The following is a 20,239-nucleotide window of genomic DNA, read 5'->3' on the forward strand; positions in this document are numbered from 1 at the left end:
TCTCCCACCGTCAGAAGTAACTCCTGGCGCCAAGCTCTACGACAATCGAGCTTTGACTTAGAACCGGTAAACTGCTACTTCTCGTGTTGTACCGACGCCGTACGACAACGCAGGAGTGTCCTCATAGTGGAGCTATGAAGGCTGGGTAGGGTGGTATGGAGAATCAGCTGTTGTCCATGGAGCATATCCCACCTCTCCACGCAGCTGGTGTGCCCAAGGGAACGACGACTGCCGATACAGCTTGGCACCAACGGCATCGCAGGAGTTGCCGGAATGCCGTTGAAATCAATGTCAGACCGCCTTAGGGACTCCGTCTCTGGATTTTCTGTCGGGGTTTACTCCATTTGCCTTTCCCATGAGTGGGTATTGCCACAAGGCAGCAGAGGCTTGGGATCGGAGTTTTCCTTCTCCTAGATGAGCTACCATCCAAGGTTTACGAGTCCCATGTACCCGAAGCAACTGGTGTTAAGGCACCAGAGGCCCGCCTTCACCCCTTCTCCTGTTAGTGGAAAACGTGGTCTGCCGGACTTCAAATCGAAGCCACTCGCGAAGGCCAGGAGTAGGATTTTAGTTGACAGAGGCCAATCAGGTACGAAACCGTATGGAGCTTTTCTGGAGGATTGGGGAGCGTGTCTCCCACTCCCACTGTTAGTATTTCAAACTATTATAAACGTAGTTTCTAAAAACATTCAGTTTTAAACTACAATTGAAGCTTATCATTAGATCTTTGGACATTCCTTGGTAAATGACGATAATACAAGAGGAGATTTTCACTTAAAGTACTGATTTAGGTTTACTGGAGACCCTGTTCTGGCCAGAGCTTCCAATGTTTGTGTCACCGTCCCATTTAACAAACTGATATAAACAATTATGTACTATACATTAGTTTATGCTGATTTCAGTGATAAGAACGAGAGAGCACAAATGGACGATTGCCTTTGGGTACCTATAATATCGAAATGTTCAGCATTGGGGAATTGAAAAGATTCGATGTTCAAATGTAGTAAATGTACTTTGAAATGACTCGATATGACATCTTTAAGAGGTCACATTTCTAAACGGGTCACAAGACTATTATCATATATGGCCTCAAAAAACAATTACATTAAAAGAAAATGGAACGGATTTACCTGGTATTTATTAACCTCAGTAATGCATCTTTACAAGTATATATCGTAGATTCATAAACGGCATAGTGTCGGATATAAAAAAATTACATCTGTACAAAGGGTCAACGGCGCACTACAGTCATACACCTTTACCTTTCAAGATGGATTTAGTGATATTCTTTTTGAAGCTATGGAAACATTTTATGTGACGTTTATTCAAAGTGTAGCACACACATAGCGGAAATAACACATTGTCATGTTCGTGGTAATAGTACCACAGCTTTAATGCATATATATATATATATATATATATATATATATATATATATATATATATATATATATATATATATATATATATATATATATATATTGTATTAGAATAAAATTGTTGGGCATAAACACCCTTATGATTAATCAAAAAGGTAATCGAATAAAACATCGCTTTGTAGAGGATTCAAATGTATGAAAATTTCTGATGACACTTATTACCGGGGCATTCGCCGCGGTTTGAGTTGAATGTATGGCTAATGTTCATGTTTTACGTTATGACCTAGATTAATCATTCGCCAGCTTCTGTGGCAACATCCAAGGCATAACCAGAAGTCAGTTGAAAAGCCATAATTCTGGGTCTGACGTTGACACATTTAATTTTCATAGTACTAACCACGTAATAAAACGAACTGTTAAAACCAATGTCAACTCCGATTTTCGTGGCTCATATCGCATGCTTAAAACCTTTTGGTACTTCTATATCCCACTGTAATCTCATTTCTAAATTTTATACCTGTATATTCGAGAGTATTAGAGGACATTCACCCGATTATAAACTGATGAACGCACACTATTCCTTGAGAGAGATCGCCAAAACGTCTCCATGTCAGAACTCTTTAATGAAGGGATGTAATGGCCCATGAGAATAAGTAATATAAAAGCTTCTTACGGAGTTGTATGTAGTCGCCTCTCTCCTTTATGTAATTACGAATTCTAATAGAACATACCTTTTTTATAAACCGTAGTTACTGCTGAAACAGATCCCTAATCAGAAACAAACAGCGATTGAAATCAAGCCTTCTGTGTAGGGTTTCAGGTATTTCAAAGTTTGGTTACAAGATGTTCAAAGACAATAATGGCTTTTAATACTGCCCATATCTGTAAGGACCCTCCAATTTGTACGATTGCTTTTAACAAATCATGCGGTTGTGGGACAAATGTATCAATACGTAGAATCTAACCAAGAATGATCCATGTTATAATCATTTTAGGGGTAAACTGCAGGATCCAAATTCGGGCTTAATAGGTAAACTCCTAATGGGCCCTATCATATCTACTAGACATTGAGTTCCAGGCTTCTCGAAATTGGCGAAACTAGTTTTCTTATAACTTTACCTACTGTTGGAATAGATCCCTAACTAGATGCTGTTCAAGAAGCATTGAAATCAAAATCCTATAATACCATCAATCCACATTGTGCCTTTTTCATGCCAGGTACCCATAGATTGCCCATTATTTTGTCGATGTCAACTGAAAATTTCTTACACTCATAAATATTACAAATAATTCTCCTCTATACACAATATGTCTTCAGAAGAAAAATCTCCGATTTCATATTCGTAAGGATTTATGTCTCACAAATGCATGAGTAATTAATACATTTTTTGAAGCCGAATACTAATATTTCATGCCACACACTGCATAATAAGACTCAAACACATAACACAATTAATTAATCAATTAATTAATTTCAAAATACTGAAACTGTATAACTTACAATATCATGAACACTTCCTCCTGTTTAGGGAAAATTGCAATAAATATTCTGAAGAGTGTTCAGACTTTGATGTAGGATATCTTTTAATAAGAAAAACCTAAGTGGTAACCAACTGCTTATTTTTTTCGGGAATAGGCGATACTAGCCAACTGGATATGGTTAAGGAATAAACATTGAACTGGGTGTGAACATGGTTGAATCTGTAATAAGGAATAAGAAGAAAGTAACCAACATTATTTCAGTCTAGGACAACAAACCACCAATGTTTTAATTTAATGAATAAACGTTTCCATAGAAAATAAGTAGGAACTATACGTAAAAACACAAAATCAAACGATGCGCGTTTATGTTTTGACACTAGTGACCGTCTAACGACATGTGTGGACTTTAGGTTAAAGAGCTGAACTATATACACCCTAAAGTGAGTCAAAACATGCCAAAGTCATAAATGCAGTGATAAATAATATAACTTAGGCACTAACCCTTTTCGAAGTTTTCTTTTTCTTTTAGATCCTTCTTAACTACTTCCCAAAGACAAATGACTCGTATCCCGCAGTGATATTTGCAAACGTGTACATGCTGTGCCCTAGAACACATTTGCTCTAATAGTTTCTCCCAGGCAATATTCTAAGGCTCTAAAACAAATATACTGATATTATTTGTTTGTTACTTTTTTCAGTTCTCCTGCCTTGTCTAATTCATTTTCTAGTCGAGTGGTTTGGTTGTACATCCTATTTACAAAGATTAGTGTTTTTTCCTTCAGTTTCAAGACAAAATAATCAATGCTTAATTTTTTTCCAAAAGGTCAGAGGCCTTTATTTTCATTTATTGTATCAACCATTTGTTACATTTTTACATTATCTGGAAGAAATGTAGTCAAACACTGAGAGTCAAAGCTTGTATACAGTTTGCTAATTGGAACTTGTATCATACCTATATCAATTGGTTAAACTCGCATCATCTAATGCTGGAAATCTGGGACAGAATGAACAGTACTTGGTCCTTGTTACTGAACCGTTACCGTTGTCCACATCGGTTGAACATAAGTGGCTTGAGGATTTCGTATGCCACTATTGTCTGTAAACGTATTTCTTCCATCATATGGGAAGGGAGAGCGGTGTCCATCGACGTGTTGCAGTGTGGCAAGTTTTGCATTAAGAGCAACATTTCGAGCAGCCTTCCAGATTGCGCAGACTGCAAAACTTATTGAGCTGAAACTCAGGATGCCGTTGAAAACAGCCACGATTACTGGTACGGCGTCAACCTCTCTTGAATAAGGATATGTGTACGTGTCCATGGGTACAATAATTGATATCATGAAAATTGGGAAAACGGCCATGAACCACATCATACATAGGATAAAGTTAAAGTGGACCTGCAATTATATAACATATGCAATAAATGAGAAATATCAAAAGCAAATCAATACATCGTTCATCCCCAGAAGACGTTCAATTCAAATAAATTGTTTCTTTTATAACCATGTGTAACCTTATACAGTACATACTAAAACATTAAGTGGTCAATAAATGTGATACATAATGCAGATAAAGCTCTGATATTTTAATCAACAAAAGTTGGAAATGAAAGGATGGAAAAGTATAACCCATCTTATAATAATGTACCCTAAATATAATATGTCTTATTTTCAACACTTCATACATAAGTTTAGGTACTGAACATAATGATTTCTTCTGACTAGAACTTGAAAACTGAATAAACTTGTACATGTTTGGTTTATTCCAGAAGTTCGTTTTCATTAACTTTATTCTACAGACATATGGTAGATACTATCCATAGCTGACCCTAAGGACGTCTCTGAGCCATCTAGGGTGACAGCATTGTCATTACAGTGAAATAATATATAATGTGTTTTTAAATTTAATTCTATTAATAGTTGGATGTTCTTAATCGAATGAGTTAGTATCTCCGCACATAAGGACAAAAGCTCGGGGGAATGAAATCACCTTGTCTAAATTAATTCTTGATTTTAAACCACGGTTAATTATTTTCAGTTACATTGAAACATTATTTAATATTTTTATCAATCGGTTTGAAACACCTTTGGAAAGCGTTGGTAAAAATTAGAAGCTTTTAATATCATTCAATGAAATAATATAAAAAGCAACATAACCAAACGCTTTCTAAACATCGTTCAAAAGAAGAAATTCAGTTAACCTACATGCTTTCGATTAACAAATAATGTCATAAATAATACGGATATTCTCTCTTATTCATATCTCGTTGATAACATTTGTTTTGATTAGTACTTGCAACTGATGGAAGTTTATGTTGAAGTCGATTTTCAATGCATTATAAAGCTAAATAGCATCAATTTATTAATAAATAAATAGGTCTTCTGCTTTTAAAAATTGTTGTGGTTTATCTCCTTCTGAGACGCATATAATAGCACATTTCGACTGAGTTTATGATTGCTCACCATTATTGAGGACAAAATGACTCGCGTGTACAAAATAGTCACTAATATCTCCACAAAGGACTTTCAAGAATCCACTTGTATTCGATATTTCCAGCGACTTTCATTAATAGTTAAATTTTACGATCTGCTGTTGATTTAGTTAGTGTAATTCTGTCATTCGTTAATTTTAATTATGTGTGATGTAAGTTAAGAACATCTGTAATTTTCATTAAAACTACAAGGGATCATCTGAGTCGATATGGTGATTGAAGACTAATTTATTCATTGTGTAATTCAGTTTCCGTTAGGATTTCTGACTCATGTTTTGTGAATGCTCCGTCTCACTAAATTAAATTTAGGACTTTCTTATTTGTAGAGATTCTATTTTTCAAATTATATAAATATCTTGAAACCATTTAAAAAGCTTCTGTCTTAATTGCAGTATATTCCACTCTGTCTCCTTTAGAGTTCTTGACAAGGACTTTCACTAAATGTCACGTTATCATTTCTAATTAATGTAATATACTTATATTGTTTACCTGTTCTTTAAAAGTAATATCGTTTGCAATTTTATCTTAATGTTGAGTTTTTTGTTCTTTATTTTAAGTATTAGAAACATAGTTTAATTTCTTATTTATAAGAAAAACTATAGAAATATTTAATCTTTAAAAGAGAAGCTAATCTCAGAAATTGGAGTTAGTCCTATGTTACAATCTGATGCAAGAGACATAGTTTAATTGAGTCTTGGAGTCGTTAATAGAATCCATCACATTCGTTATGTAGACTAACGTCTTCAAGGAATGATGGTTTTACTTCTAAAAAGTTATGTGTTGTTCTGTTTTTGGAAAACTGAGAGTTGTTTAGACTCGAGTATGGTCAGTTTTATAACCTTGTTCTATATATTGTATGTACAATAGCTGCAACCCGTCTACTGGTTGTAATAGAATTACAGATAGATTTGAAACCCGAAGATGACACCGATCATAATGTCTAGTGACATATCATCAACTTACAGTTTATAAATTCTAAGTGTCATAAAACAGAAATTATATGTGTCAACATGTTTTAACGTACCCGGCGAACAGTTCCACGTAGTGCGAAACAAACACAAATTCAAAACTCCTTATCATATTAAGCGTTGATTGCAAATATTATTGGATTCCTTCACATCGTCACAGCTGACACTTAAGAATATTTAAAGTTATATCGCGATTTCCTTACATTTAGGAAACAGAATATTGTATGACTTTATAAATTTATTCTTTAATCTAACTGTAATTAAGTCTTCCGTTGCATACGTTGCATAAAATGTGCGTTTGAAAGAAAATATTATTGTTATTTTTTATTGGTACGTTTTGTTACACAATCCTTTTTTCATACACGAGATCTTTTATTTTTGAGGTCGTGCTAAATGAGTTCCAAACAATATCTTTCTTCAGATGTACGATTGGTGGGTGTTATTTAGGTTTGTGTGTATTCAGATTGGCCTTACTTCAGACATGCAACTCTCGAAAGCCTGTTTATTGTTCATAAATTTTATATATGAATTATTGCACATCCGGAATAAAGAATTTTAAACCCTGGCTCATTTTCATTTCCCCACTTTCAATAACTGCTAAAGTTCGTGTAATTCCGACTATTCCAAGTTAAAATCTCGATAAAATTGGAAATAACATTTCTAGCAGCCGTTGGCTGTAGTAATCGCGTTGTTATCCTAACACCATATATAATGAATTGTCGATATTGTACATCGAAGTAGCATAGAGGTATGCCAATATTCTCTATACTGTGCTATATGCAAAAGGACACCACTTACTTTCATTGATGCCACAAAATAAATGGCGTTGAAATTATGATTGGATTAACAGACTGCAATCACAGTGTCTAAGTCATAAAGCTAATTTTAATCCTGGCATAATGTGATTCTTCTTTTGTCTTTTGTGTTTTCTGTTTTGTTTATGCTAACGAAAATGATCGATGGATTAACATCTTGCTTCTTTCGAAATTGCTCTGTAAATGCCACGTATAAGCATATCAGAAATCGAGCTAATTCTCTAACACTTTATGTATCCGATTAAAAACAAACATACATCAGAATATAATTATGGTCAAATTTGTCACCACACGCAACTGGGGACATATATAAGATTCAAAACTGTCCAAAGTACAACGAAAAGTATAAATATCATTCTCCTGCCTTCGTGCACTGCTAGAGTCTCATCACGTTATTGTTGGATAAAGTGGACTGAGTGTCAATGAATGACTATTAAGAAATCTTTTCGATTTTTGGAATGTGATAAAACACGCCTCGAATAAACTGAGGTCGTACAGTTTAGACTAGATGATGTAAAAAGAACTAGAGATGAAACTGTTAAATAACGCACTAGTAGTGACCACTATCTAGGCTTAAGACTCGTCATAGTCGATTATACGATATGAATAAGAAAGAATATTAATAAAATATAATGTACAATCTACACAAAAGGCTTGACACTGTGGATCAAAGGCAGTGTAACAATAGGATGAGGTATGTAATCGTTGATTTCTTTCTACCGATATTATATCCGGTATATATTTCCTTTTATGATATGCATTGTAACTCTTAATATCTACATTCTAGTGTACTATTAGAAACATAAATATTACTAAGAGAGTTAATGCCTGTTTGTGGAGACAGATGGACTGTAATTGGCCAGCTAGATGTAATGGTTAAATCCAAATTCATCCTGTATGTATAGCTTTAATATACAATTCTGCTTGCATAAGTATGGGCTCTGAGTCAATCCAACGTAGGGAGAGAGAGAGAGAGAGAGAGAGAGAGAGAGAGAGAGAGAGAGGTTTCTACAGAATCGGAATACGTACAAGAATGTGACGCAGGTTCTGGTAATTGCATTGAGATGCAATCCAGAAGATGACGAAAACAAATGCAGGCAAGAGGGGCTGAAAAAATAGATTGGCAAATTTCAAGATTGCCAGGAGCTAAAGTAGGTATTGTAACATGCAGCTCTCATTCTGGTACAATACCTAACGCATAAATATAAACAGTTACAATGTACATACGTGAATACATTCATTTAATGCATTATACTGCAGTAATATGAAACCTGTTATGCATAGCTATATCGTGTCTTTACGTTTTGTCCGCGATTCAGGTTTGTGCAGGTTTTTCCTAATTGACTTTGACATGTTTCGAAGTAGCAAAACAATATATTTAGTAGAATCTGAGTTTGAGGTCAGTAGTTTTGCAGTTAAGGTAGGATTTACATTTATATAATAATAATAATAATAATAATAATAATAATAATAATAATAATAATAGTTAAATAATTATATTTTGTGATAGCCCATGCAATGATGATGACAATTTCATACCGACAGGTGAACCAGCATCAGAAAGATATGCGACGTTGCTCCACAAATGATGATGCCAAGAACTAGATTAACAACTTGGATTATGTGATGTGCCACTATCACATTCTGTAGTATGCGATTCACTTCCATATCCGCTCCTAATAAAGGAACGAAAATGCTTAACAAATGAAAAAAGACGACGTTACCAATTCTCTAACGGCATCAGATATACTATCTTAATATTGTGAATCATCGTTATCACAGTCATCGTGAGGATAGGAGTTACTTTGGAAATTGTCATAATAAGCATTTCTCGCACTTATTTTGTCAAGAAAGCAACTCGAATGATACACGTCAAGATCATAAACTCTCTGAATGAGCATCTGGGAAACACGCAATGCACTTGCCTGTTCGTGTTGATGTTTGTGATCGAAGATTTATTTTGAAAGTGAGATCGAGCTTCATGAGTATTTAGACAGCAGAGACAGTCGAAGTCACATAGAATATGTGATCTCTTTTAATAATTAGAAATAGTATCCACTGAGGTATGGTGACAGGGTACCGTGAGTAGCAAATCACAGTGATATAATCCAGGTATTATGTCTTGGAATAAATTCATAATAATCCCACAATAATATTTCAGTCCAGTCAAAATACAAAATAATATCTCTGATCATTCTATGTTGTCTACTACTGAAAACAATGTTCAGCCATTGTGAGCTAGGAAACAGTGGGATCTGGTTCCAACTATAGTTAAATTGCGTGTAAGCACATCGAAAAAATGGAAAGACCAATCTTTAAATCGCATATGTGAGCTGGTATAGAAACAAATATTCCGAAAAAAGATAATAAGACTAACGTAGTCTTTTCCTGGTGCGAGTAGTCGATAAGGATGTGATCATTTTCCTGCGAAAATGCTACTAATTGGAATGCTAAGTAAAACATTGTTTTCACTCATTTAATTGTATGGGTCTATATTTATTTGAAGCTTATATGACATTTTAGGAAAAGTGTCCATCATACTTGAAAAGTGTACTAAAGATAGTAATTCAATCCCATTTTCTGTGTCAGGTAAATCTGCGCCACTGTAACATAATTTACAGATGTGAAAGGAATATACCAACAAAAGCACGTGTTTATAAAAAAAAATATACTCTTAGAAGTCAAAACGATATTTCGACGTTCTCATGAAGATTCCACCTCACACTTGTGATTTACTGCATTCCATATATGGTTGCGTCTACCTATATACATTTAAGTACTTTCTTTGAGTATACCACTTCTCCTAATCACCTCAACATATTTAGATTTCAAGATATTATCGACAGAGATTTGGAATCAAATAAATAAGCATGTACATGCCTTCCATGATTTATGTTTGTGCAAATTAAAACAAATAATTGCGTGACAAGTTCTCTTCTAATGATTTTCTGTTTCATATTAACAGTTTAGTGCAAGAATTTATATAGGTTAATGATTATGGCAATTATTTCTATCTCTTTCATATTTGTTTAACAGAATCTGTTAACTTCGATTTCTTGCAGATATATTTGTATAAAAGACGAAAGTGTGATCATTATATGGCACTTAAGAATTATAACTTTCAAGCGTTCATGCAAACAATTCGTTTTTAACTTGACAATTTGACTATTTGAAAATTGTAGGCCACATTTAATCAACCTCCTCTTTGTTTCTTCTTACGTGCTTGAAGTGCGAATCGTTTGGTCTATTCTCTACACGGACGAATATAAACAATGTTATGGAACATCACATCATGCTCACTTGTAACATGAAAATAAAGCTGAACATCCTTGACAAAATTGTCCATACTTACGAAGTTGGTCATACTGGAAGCTCATGGTGGTAAATATTTTAATTCAGTTGTTCCAATCAACAAGTTAAAAAGTAGATCTGTAAAAATACAGAAATTCGCATATTATTCTCTAAGATGAATTATTTTTATTTTACAAAATTCCAACATTGGTAAATGCGATTCGGTCTATTCATTAGTGGATCTCACTGCTACATCAGTTTTTAAAAGGTACAGAAGAGACCACATACATTGATTTTCTAGGTACATATATGACCTATCAAGTTACGCGAATTGAAAAGAACTTCTCCATTTATGCTTTGTTTGCACGCTACTTCTCGGGTTAAAATGCATCTGCCTAATTAACTGCAACGAATGGATATTGAATTTAAGGAAAATTAACTTATATTTCGCCATCTGTGTATTTTTATCTAAATACACTGATCGTTCATTTTAAACAGTTTGAATGAAAGGTTGTTAAACACTGAATACTTCTGTGCGCGTATTCTTTTGTGATTTTGATAAAGTTTATCAGTTTTGGGCAAGTGATTGCACACAAAATAAAAGCCAGGATAGAAAAAAATAATATTTTATATTTAAATCAGTTAAGAATTTCAAACAATCGTTTATGCCTTCCGCTTTAACTCAACGATACCGTTGTCAACATGATACACTGGCCTTTTAAATAAGCTACAATTTCTGTCAAGCATCACCATAAGCTACGTTACAGTATATATGCTTTTCGACCTGCTGCTAGCGAGGACGGAATCAAGTTGTTTTATTCTCAAAGTCATATTTTTCAGTTCGATTTTATAACTGCTCTCAATGAACCAATTCGAATTTCTTTATAACCCTAAATACAAAGATGGCTGGCAGCCAATATCAAAATGACATCATTTCCGTTCTACTACTGAACATCTCATTATACGAATACATTGTTTTAGTATTATAGATTGGTGAATGTGAACACAAAATGAAATAATGTCACATCCACACAATTTAAACCTTTTTGGAATGAAAGAATATGAATACACATACCTTTATCTTCTTATTTCGGCAATCGCCTTCATGTAACTGTGCAACTCACTACTGTGTATTTAGAATGGATAGACCAGGAAGAGGCCCAGTAATATTGGGAATGAGAGAGTATTACATAAAAAAATCCCGAAGATCGCGTTTGATTTCTGTGTGAAATTTAATTGCACCTTGGTTATTGTATAATTTTAATTTGTTCGCTCCTTTTCCGAAACGCAGTGAAAGATCGAAAGACAATAATGTGATTTAGTTTAAATATTCTACCTTTAATGTACCTCAAATCCATGCTTAATCTCTTTAGACCCTCCGTATAACGTGGGAAAGTTATCGATTTAGAACAGGCTAGATGTAAAGCTGGGTATTGTAGTTTGTACTGAACGAGAGGAACATCTACCTAGAGACAAAGATATGTGCTAATAGTATTTGGAAAGCCAGATTTCGTGTTATCTTTGAAGCGCAGAACCATAACGGGGTAGGGGGTGGGGGGAAACACTGAGTTCCTGTCAGGTTTGGAAAATGATATACCATCTTGTCTACATATTTAGTTGATGTCTAAATCATATTGAGTACTTTTCAAGACTTCAAATATTGTGATACATATAATTGAACACGTATATCTTGTGACGCGACATTTGTTTAAAGTAGTCTAATCTGCCCTTATCATACTTACAGTGAATGATTGCTCCTTACGACGCCTTTTGACACGCATGATAAAGTACTTCTAACGAATATTTATTTGAACAAACGTCAGCATCAAGCACTATGTAAAACGCAATTGACATGACAGTACATATTTGATCAGTCGGTCGTAAGCAGAATGCACATACATGCGTATGTATTCCCGACCAGCTGCCACGTTCAGCAGTTCACAACACAATCCTAATTACGGAACGTGCTTTCGGACCAAGAACATATTCTCTAATTCGGATCGCTTTGAAAATAGACTCGGTATCTTTTTTCTCTCGAGATATGACTTACATTAGCTGATGAACACATGTTTTATATAAGGTTTTGGTATAGTATATCAACGGCAGTCGTGTAACCCATCCACAAAGAGATTATAACACTCCGCTCTGCTTATAAAAGATGATTTGACATTGGCTGTTGGAAGGTGGTTTGAAATTGACTGCTAGATAAACGAGAGGTCTGACCATGAACTTGTTTGTACCTCATAATATCCCAAAGAGACCCGTGCAGGCATATGGCATTGATTAGATCTATGTTCCCGACTGCAGGAATATTAAATCATGTCTCACCCACCCCGTCCCTTCCCTGCCAGAGAAATATAGAGGTCGCATTTTGACACTGCCTGTCCGGAAAACAGTTTTTTTTCCCCCAGATGTGATTTACAAGATGTCATCTGCCCATACAATACCAAATGAACATTGTTTCACCTTATATGCTTGTTTCTCGTTAATTTTTAACTGCGTGGCGCAGCCACAAAATTGATCCTGTTTTATGCCGTTGTATGTTCAGACATGATTACAAAATTTGTTTTTTGATTTGTAATGTTATGGATTATTTAATTATGATAACATAGGCAATTTGATTTGTTTTCTGGGGCGTGTGTAGGGAATTTAAAACTCATCATTCGCTTGTGCAACATCGTTCTTTGTTTAGAAATGTTTTTAATTTATTGATTGATTTAAAAGTTAATTATTACAGACAATGTTGTAAGCGGCCTTATGCACGGTATCTTTTCTCCTAACAAGATGTCATGTTTGTGTACGCCGACTGCGATGAGTAGTAAATTTAGTTACGATTGATGTTTTATTTTGTTTCACCAACTAACTGGTTTCGCTATCACACTAAGTATCGCGGAGACCTAAACACTTTGGTATATGGATGTTTTAGGATTATCATTGTGGGAATTAACAAAAATAATATTTGCGCTCGAAAGAATGGAGATGACCTGCCAGAAATTTTTTTTACCCACATTTCTCCCTACAAAAATGAACGACAATTACTAGATGTAGTTTTATTTCTCAAAAAAAAAGACAGTGTCAGTTTTATATAGCACTATATGATCGTGAGACACGCACTGTTGATACAATGTCTTCGATAATTTGAGTTTTATATATGTAAATATGACGACTACTGTAGTAAGTGTGCTGTCCAATATTGTATTTATCAATAAAGTTGGGGGCCCCGAGTGGCCGAGTGGTCTAAAGCGCTCACCGTTCCGGATCACTGCCATCTCACCTCTATCTGCGTGAGTTCGAGTCAAAGGCTCGGCTAGCGTGGGTACGTGGGAAAGCCTGCCAGTAGCTTCTCGTGGGTCGGTGGTTCTTCCCTGGGTTTTCCAGGGTTCTTCCTCCACCAGTTATTCTGGCCGCCATGGATAACCTATATTGTGCTGAAAAATGGCGTTAAACCCAAGAACAACAACAACAACAACAACAACAACCAATAAAGTTGCGCATTTACTTACCGTCCATATGCAGTTTGACTGCTTGTAATATTTCTCCAACTCGGTAAAAGTTACACATTTACTAGGTGCATATGTAGTTTTACTGATTGTACAATTTTGCACACTAGGTAACCGTGTACGTGATGGTGAGTGACGGAGGAAAACTATTAAATAGATGTTTACATCTCTGCTTAAAACGACTGTCTGGTGAGGTTACATCTGTCAATATTTTTCTATATATAAACAATCTCGCGATCGTCTGCAGTTGATTATAGATCAATGATCAATTTCCACACATTAATTATTAGTGATGCATAAAAATAACGATAAAGAGTATTAATAATCCCTGTTTTCTACAATGAATTTAATATGGTACACATGCTCATGACAATCCTTTCTGCATTTTGTTCCTCCCCCCCCCCCCATGATGCAAGATGGACAAACTACGCGGAAATGTGGAGTGAGAGAGAAAATTAATTTGGGCTGGATTAAAACCTTGAAATAAAAATTACACCAATTAACCTACAAGAATATGGTTAGTCGGAACGATATATGTGCATTTTCCTTGGGATTTATCTATAGTCTTTATCAATTACACAAAGTTGCAAGCCATGTCGACATTAAACGGTAAATTTCTCGGTTACGTGGTACACATAATGTGATGTATTTAGTGTTTGGTTGTTGTTTCTTAGATTTACTATAATATTCGAAAAATAGATTATTAATAATTAAATATAAAATTGTTTAAACGCATCTCTCTCACTTTCTCTCTCTCTCTCTCTCTCTCTCTGGACCATCGTATCAAGATACGGGTTAAAATCTATGAAATGAAGAGCGTAGAGGATATTTGTTTGTGTCATCCCACGATGTATCTTGTGTTAAGAATGATATGATGGTAAAAGTTGTCAATCCGACCAATGGATGAAAGAGAGAGAGAGACAGACAGACAGACAGACAGACAAACGGACAAACAGAGATACGTCTTAAGAGAGATTTTGGTTGCTGGTATTGCTGCTAAGGCAAAACAATGACTTACATCAACTAATTATATTAAAATAGTTGAATTACCTCTTGTTGGTTGGTCATTTCGCTTTGTTTCTATCCCACATTAATTTTCCTGCGCCGGTATGTGAATGGCTATGGTTTCATGTGAATGGCTTAGCTGACCATGTGTTGTGTAGTACTTGCCTTCTATAATTAAAAGCATCTTTCATGTTTAAATCACAAGTGTGTATTATATTGATTTAATCCATGTAAAGAAAAATTGAAACTAACAAAAGAAATCAATCAGCGTATCAATATGCAATGGTGATTGTAAATAAGAAAATGTCAAAATGTCAAAATGTCATTAGGCCGTTCTCTCTGACTTAATATGTGTGTGAAGAAACACAGAAACTAAAACGAGAAAACAATCAACTTATCAATATACAAAGGGGATTTCGAGCCAGAAAAGGCATATAACTATATTTTGGAGCGGACACACTCGAGGATGTATATATATATATATATATATATATATATATATATATATATATATATATATATATATATATATATATATATATATATATATATAATAAAAACGTGCAAAACAGAGAATGTCATTTATCTCATCACATGTAAGGTCTTTTAGCCTTCAGTATGTGGGATCAACCTTCATAGATCTGACTGGATGACAAAGAAGCTGTACAGAAGCCCGATCGCAGAAGACTTCTCTTTGCTTTCAGTGATATAACACTTATTGCAATTGCTCACAACCCCAACTGGAGTCCACAAACTAGATAAGAAAAGGAATCCTACTGGATAAGCCGCCTTAGAACATTGAAACCAAGCGGTTTAAATCAAGAAGACTAGATAATGACAACCATTCACAAATAAAATTATTTTTTGAAGACGACTCATTTTCTGTTAAATAATTATCTAAATTCGCTTAATAGCCTATGAGTACCATAACAATGAAATATCCGGTATATAATCTGCGCTTACATAACTTTGCATAAAATGACAGATGTGGTTATGGCTCATCTATTTCTACACAGTACACATGAATGTAGTTCTAGTCTATTTTTAGAACATTTTTCCCTCTCTCATTTTGGTGGTGATAGAAGAGTTTTATTTATGCTTTTTTTGGTAGGGATTTAAAGGTAATTGTTTATTCTTGAGAATATGAGCTCAGGGTGTTGTTGTCTGTGTATATTTCGGAGACAGTGCACAGTGAGTAATAAGGCGTTGGTGATGATCCAGAAGTGAAATATGTGTTCTGTTTACATGTTGGTCTGTTGACAATACACTCAAAAAAGAGCAGGTCAACCTTTGACGAGAACTTCACTCTGAAGTCATCTTAGAAGGTATTTTAGATTAACATATGATTTGTATTAACTGGCACACAGTGGAAAGGTCAGTACTAAGAAACAAATGTTGAGAACATATAATAAAATAAATTGTGTTCTATGTCCTGTCAGGGCAACATTGATTCAACTTTAAATTGATATAAAATTTTATTATTAAAGATAGACACATGAGATTTGCACATCATGTGTATATTGACTGTAGCAATTAGAAATATTTAATTTAATTTTTTAAAACTTAATGAAACCAATTAAAAGATTTAAAAATAAATGTTTCCCCTATAAATTCACAGAAATGGCATCTGTTGGAAATGACACTCATTATTATTAGCAGCAATGTATTCCTACACCATATAGAAGTTGCAATGGAGGAGTTTTTGAAAGTATGTCAGCTAAAATCTCATTTAATTCTGTGATAGCACATAATAGTGTCTGTAAAATATGGACAGGAAATGTAACAGCCAATGGATTATATGGCCTATTGTCATAAAAGGATCCCGTGACAAACACATGGAAGAAAAATTATGTTCACAGTCTGGCACTCATGGTGACGTTGAGAAGTCTGATTATACCAAAGGAGCTAGATGCTTCCCATTTATGCCATAATAGTTTGTGTGTGAATGTGGATCATCTTATCCTCGAGCGTCATTCCGTTAACAATAATAGGCAGTATTGCAAAGGTTATGGTCATTGTATTGGCAATGGTGACTATCCAGACTGCATGATAAAGTTGAAATTGTAATATGGAATAAATTCAGGTATCATGGTATATCTTTTTCACCCACCCACATCCATATCAATTTATGTCTGGCATGGAATGAAGGATGGATGGATGTGTTGAGTAACAAGGAGAAAGGAAAGAGTGTGGTCTTTCTTTTAGTAGACTATGCTGGTATGACAGTGATTTCTTAAATACATTCCTCCCTCCCTCCCTCCCTCCCTTCCTTCCTTCCTTCCTTCCTTCCTTCCTTCCTTCCTTCCTTCCTTCCTTCCTTCCTTCCTTCCTTCCTTCCTTCCTTCCTTCCTTCCTTCCTTCCTTCCTTCCTTCCTTCCTTTTTTCATTCATTCATTCATTCATTCATTCATTCATTCTTTCAGCTAGTCTAGTAATCATGTCTTGTCATGTCATGTTATTTTAATGTTGAAATTTTTAATTTATTTATTAATTTGCTTTTTAATTTCTTTATTTGTTTCTTCACATTCTGCGAAAACTGTTTCGACCTCTCCATAGGTCTCATCAGGTGGTAGTAAGTAACACACTGCACATAACATGCGTTGTGTTACTTACTGATTTCCCCACTACAGTTTTCCCTTCTGTACAATTTGTTCTTCATGGTGCCCTGAGCACTTTCATTTTGTACATGGAATTAAGATAACTTTTTCTGTCTGCAGTGTCCATTGGCTCCTGCTAAACCTTTTTATAGGAGTGATTGCCCTTGGTATCTAACAGTCCTTTGCGGTAGTCAGACTTCCTATTGCCTTGCTGAGTCCTGTATCTCAGATGGGCTGTATCATATTTCCTCGTCTTGCTAGAATACTTTTCCTGGTTTGTGGATGCTTTTGATACAACTGATGGTAAGTGCATTCTTTATCCATTGTCTCCAGTGATCTCAGAGTCCTTGTTGAAAGTTTACCTGCCAAGTGTGTTTATTTTCAGTGATGACTCCAGACTGTTATTGAGTCTGTGTATTGTTGAATGCACTCTTGCCTCAAATTTTCTGGAATAGTTCACATTACTAGGTAATGAAACACTGATTGATCTGTTCACCGCCTAATATTTCTGTGTGTTTGTGTTCAGTCGTAGTCTTTCTTCAACATCACAGGAGAGTTTCATTTTCAGAACTTCTAGCAGGATATTCTTATCAGTTTATGTCATGTTGAGATGAGTCACTTGACGAGGGCACAGGTATGCTGATCACATCCACCAGCTGTAGTACTTCCTCCCCCACAGACCTTTGAATAATGCCGAATACTAAGACCTTTGAATACCTTTGAGCAGTCCCCTGAATAACAGCGCAGAGTGGCATCCAGTACTTGGGGAAGTTGCATTTAATTTTTGTAATATCAACACTATTGTCTTCCATCATTTGCATGAAAATTAAACCGCAACGTGCTTTAATGTCTTGGCTGACAATTTTCTGTTTGAGCCTTTTTCCTTCTCTTGTTCTTATTCATGGAAACATGTTTTCACTAAATATTGCAGAATTACGCCGTTTGAACCGTAAACGACCCAAATGGACCGAATCATACAGTCTTTCTACTTTCCACATTAGATGCAGATTGGTATAAGCATTTTGGAAGCCAGCAGCAGCCTGTGCAGCACCATCTGTTGTGCATGTCTAATGACAATCTCTTGTAGCACGAACTTGTTCCCATTTCTCTTGCAATTTCATACTCTGAATGTGGTGCAACTGGTGACAGATTTGCTTTGCAGTCAACATAGCCTCCTGGTCATTGCACATCAAAACCTTTCCCCTTCAGCCATGCTCCAGACCAACAAAGCTTTTTTTCTACTGTAATCCGCACAATGTATTGCTTCTCTGTAACAGTCTTGAAGGCAATTCCAAAAGCTTGTGATGAACTTTGACCAGGTTTATTTTCATGTCCGAAGCTAATGACATTGTATCTTGCGTCAAAAGCAACATTTATTTGCTCAGGATACTGAACACCACGCATGCCATTAATCTGTCTGACTAGTTTCAGCTTGTCTGTCATGTCCATTTCGTTGAGCTCCACAGTTGCTTTGCCTACAAGGTCGGAGGCCCTTTGCATAGATGTTCTACTAGGTGGCGCAATGTCAGTGGCTGCAAGCAAGTATCTAGCCCTGGTGTTGCCCATTGGTATATATTGTAGTCCAGCTTGAAGCATCATATTTACAGCAGCAGGATTTGGTCCAGGTTTATTTGTTTTTATCTCCTCATACAATTTATACTCTGGTGACTTAAAGCTTCAATTGTTACACTTCAGAGTATGCTTCCAAGTAAGTCCCTATTTTATTTCATTAGCAATTTGAAACTCTGGTCTGCCACATATGTTGACTTGATTACCATGGCGATGAATGATATCATTCCACATTTCAACATTTGTTTCATACAGATCATACTTGTCCCATCGTGCTCATTCAACTTTGTCTCTTTCATGTCCAGTTTTGCTTTGGATGACGGTCGTAGAATGTTTGCAGACCCATGTGTGCCATTACAATTTGGTGCCTGAACTGACTTGAGACCCCCATTTGTCGGCTTTGTCATTGCTATGAGAGAGAACTTGTCTGCATCCATTCTTATGGTCACTGGAACAGATGCAGCACTGGAACTTGGTAGAGTATCATCAGTCAGATATGTGACTCCTTTGTTATGAGGAATATACCTAGGTTTAAAAATGTTGTTTTCCCCTTCTTGTACCCTTTCATGGTTTCAGTTACAATAACTGCATGTAAAAAACAAGAATTATCCTCTCTCTCTCACTTATATAACTAGGAGAAGGCATGCTAGTTTTAAACCTTTACGAATCGCAGTTTCGTCATCTGAGCCGACAAGCATGTGTTCTATTTCTTCATCTGTGAAATGACTGGCAATTTGTGAGAAGAAAGCATTGTAAGTTTCAAAGTCAGATTTACCATGTAGAAAAGAGAGGCCGAAAAAAATGGGAGACTCTCCGGTATCGGTTCGTAAAAGTGCTCTGTTTTTGAAAACTATCGATGTTAAGTACATTTCTCCATGATTAAATGTTTTGTCCACACCTAATACCATTCCCTCCATCGTACAACATAATCGTTTAATATCCTGTATATGTGCGTCAGTGTACAGTATGATGGATGGACCAGAATCAACGTGTCAGACAAGTCTAATGAAAAGGTGCTGAGAATACACTTTACTTTCTACATTAAGAATGTGGCCGGCAGGATTTCTGTTGTAAACGTCTTTGGCCGGTTGTCGTATTTGTGTTTTTTGTACGTGTTTAATGTTTAGGACAACCCTGATATTTTT

At 35.4% G+C, this 20,239-nt stretch overlaps 2 protein-coding genes across 3 annotated transcripts in view; both read right to left on the reverse strand.

Annotated features, from left to right (window-relative positions):
* LOC149801106 (uncharacterized) overlaps nt 1-20,239 on the reverse strand; it is a 249,792-nt gene that overhangs the window by 182,825 nt on the left and 46,728 nt on the right. The gene's annotated exons all lie outside the window — the stretch shown is intronic.
* LOC149801110 (uncharacterized) lies at nt 3,114-12,229 on the reverse strand. 2 transcript variants are annotated; one of them, XM_089955138.1, is made up of 5 exons: nt 12,166-12,229; nt 10,485-10,561; nt 8,672-8,808; nt 8,162-8,239; nt 3,114-4,255 (listed from the first exon to the last, which is right to left on the reverse strand). In XM_089955138.1, exons 2-5 carry the CDS (start codon nt 10,507-10,509, stop codon nt 3,887-3,889), a joined length of 609 nt encoding a protein of 202 aa, XP_089811264.1. In that variant the 5' UTR covers nt 10,510-10,561; nt 12,166-12,229; the 3' UTR covers nt 3,114-3,886. The 2 variants fall into 2 exon arrangements, with proteins under 2 accessions (XP_089811264.1, XP_089811263.1); XM_089955137.1 differs by lacking the exon at nt 12,166-12,229 and adding an exon at nt 11,499-11,586.

The sequence above is a fragment of the Sinohyriopsis cumingii genome, chromosome 4, assembly GCF_028554795.1.
Source record: "Sinohyriopsis cumingii isolate HCF-2022 chromosome 4, ASM2855479v2, whole genome shotgun sequence".
NCBI classification, from domain to species: domain Eukaryota; kingdom Metazoa; phylum Mollusca; class Bivalvia; order Unionida; family Unionidae; genus Sinohyriopsis; species Sinohyriopsis cumingii.

Coding starts and splice junctions, on each gene's coding strand:
- LOC149801110 (XM_089955138.1), bottom strand. CDS start 10,509: ATGAGCTTCCAGTATGACCAACTTC. Junction 8,809..10,484: donor CTTCCAGTATGACCAACTTC/GTAAGTATGGAC, acceptor TTCCTTTATTAG/GAGCGGATATGGAAGTGAAT. Junction 8,240..8,671: donor TGATGCTGGTTCACCTGTCG/GTATGAAATTGT, acceptor CTATTTTTTCAG/CCCCTCTTGCCTGCATTTGT.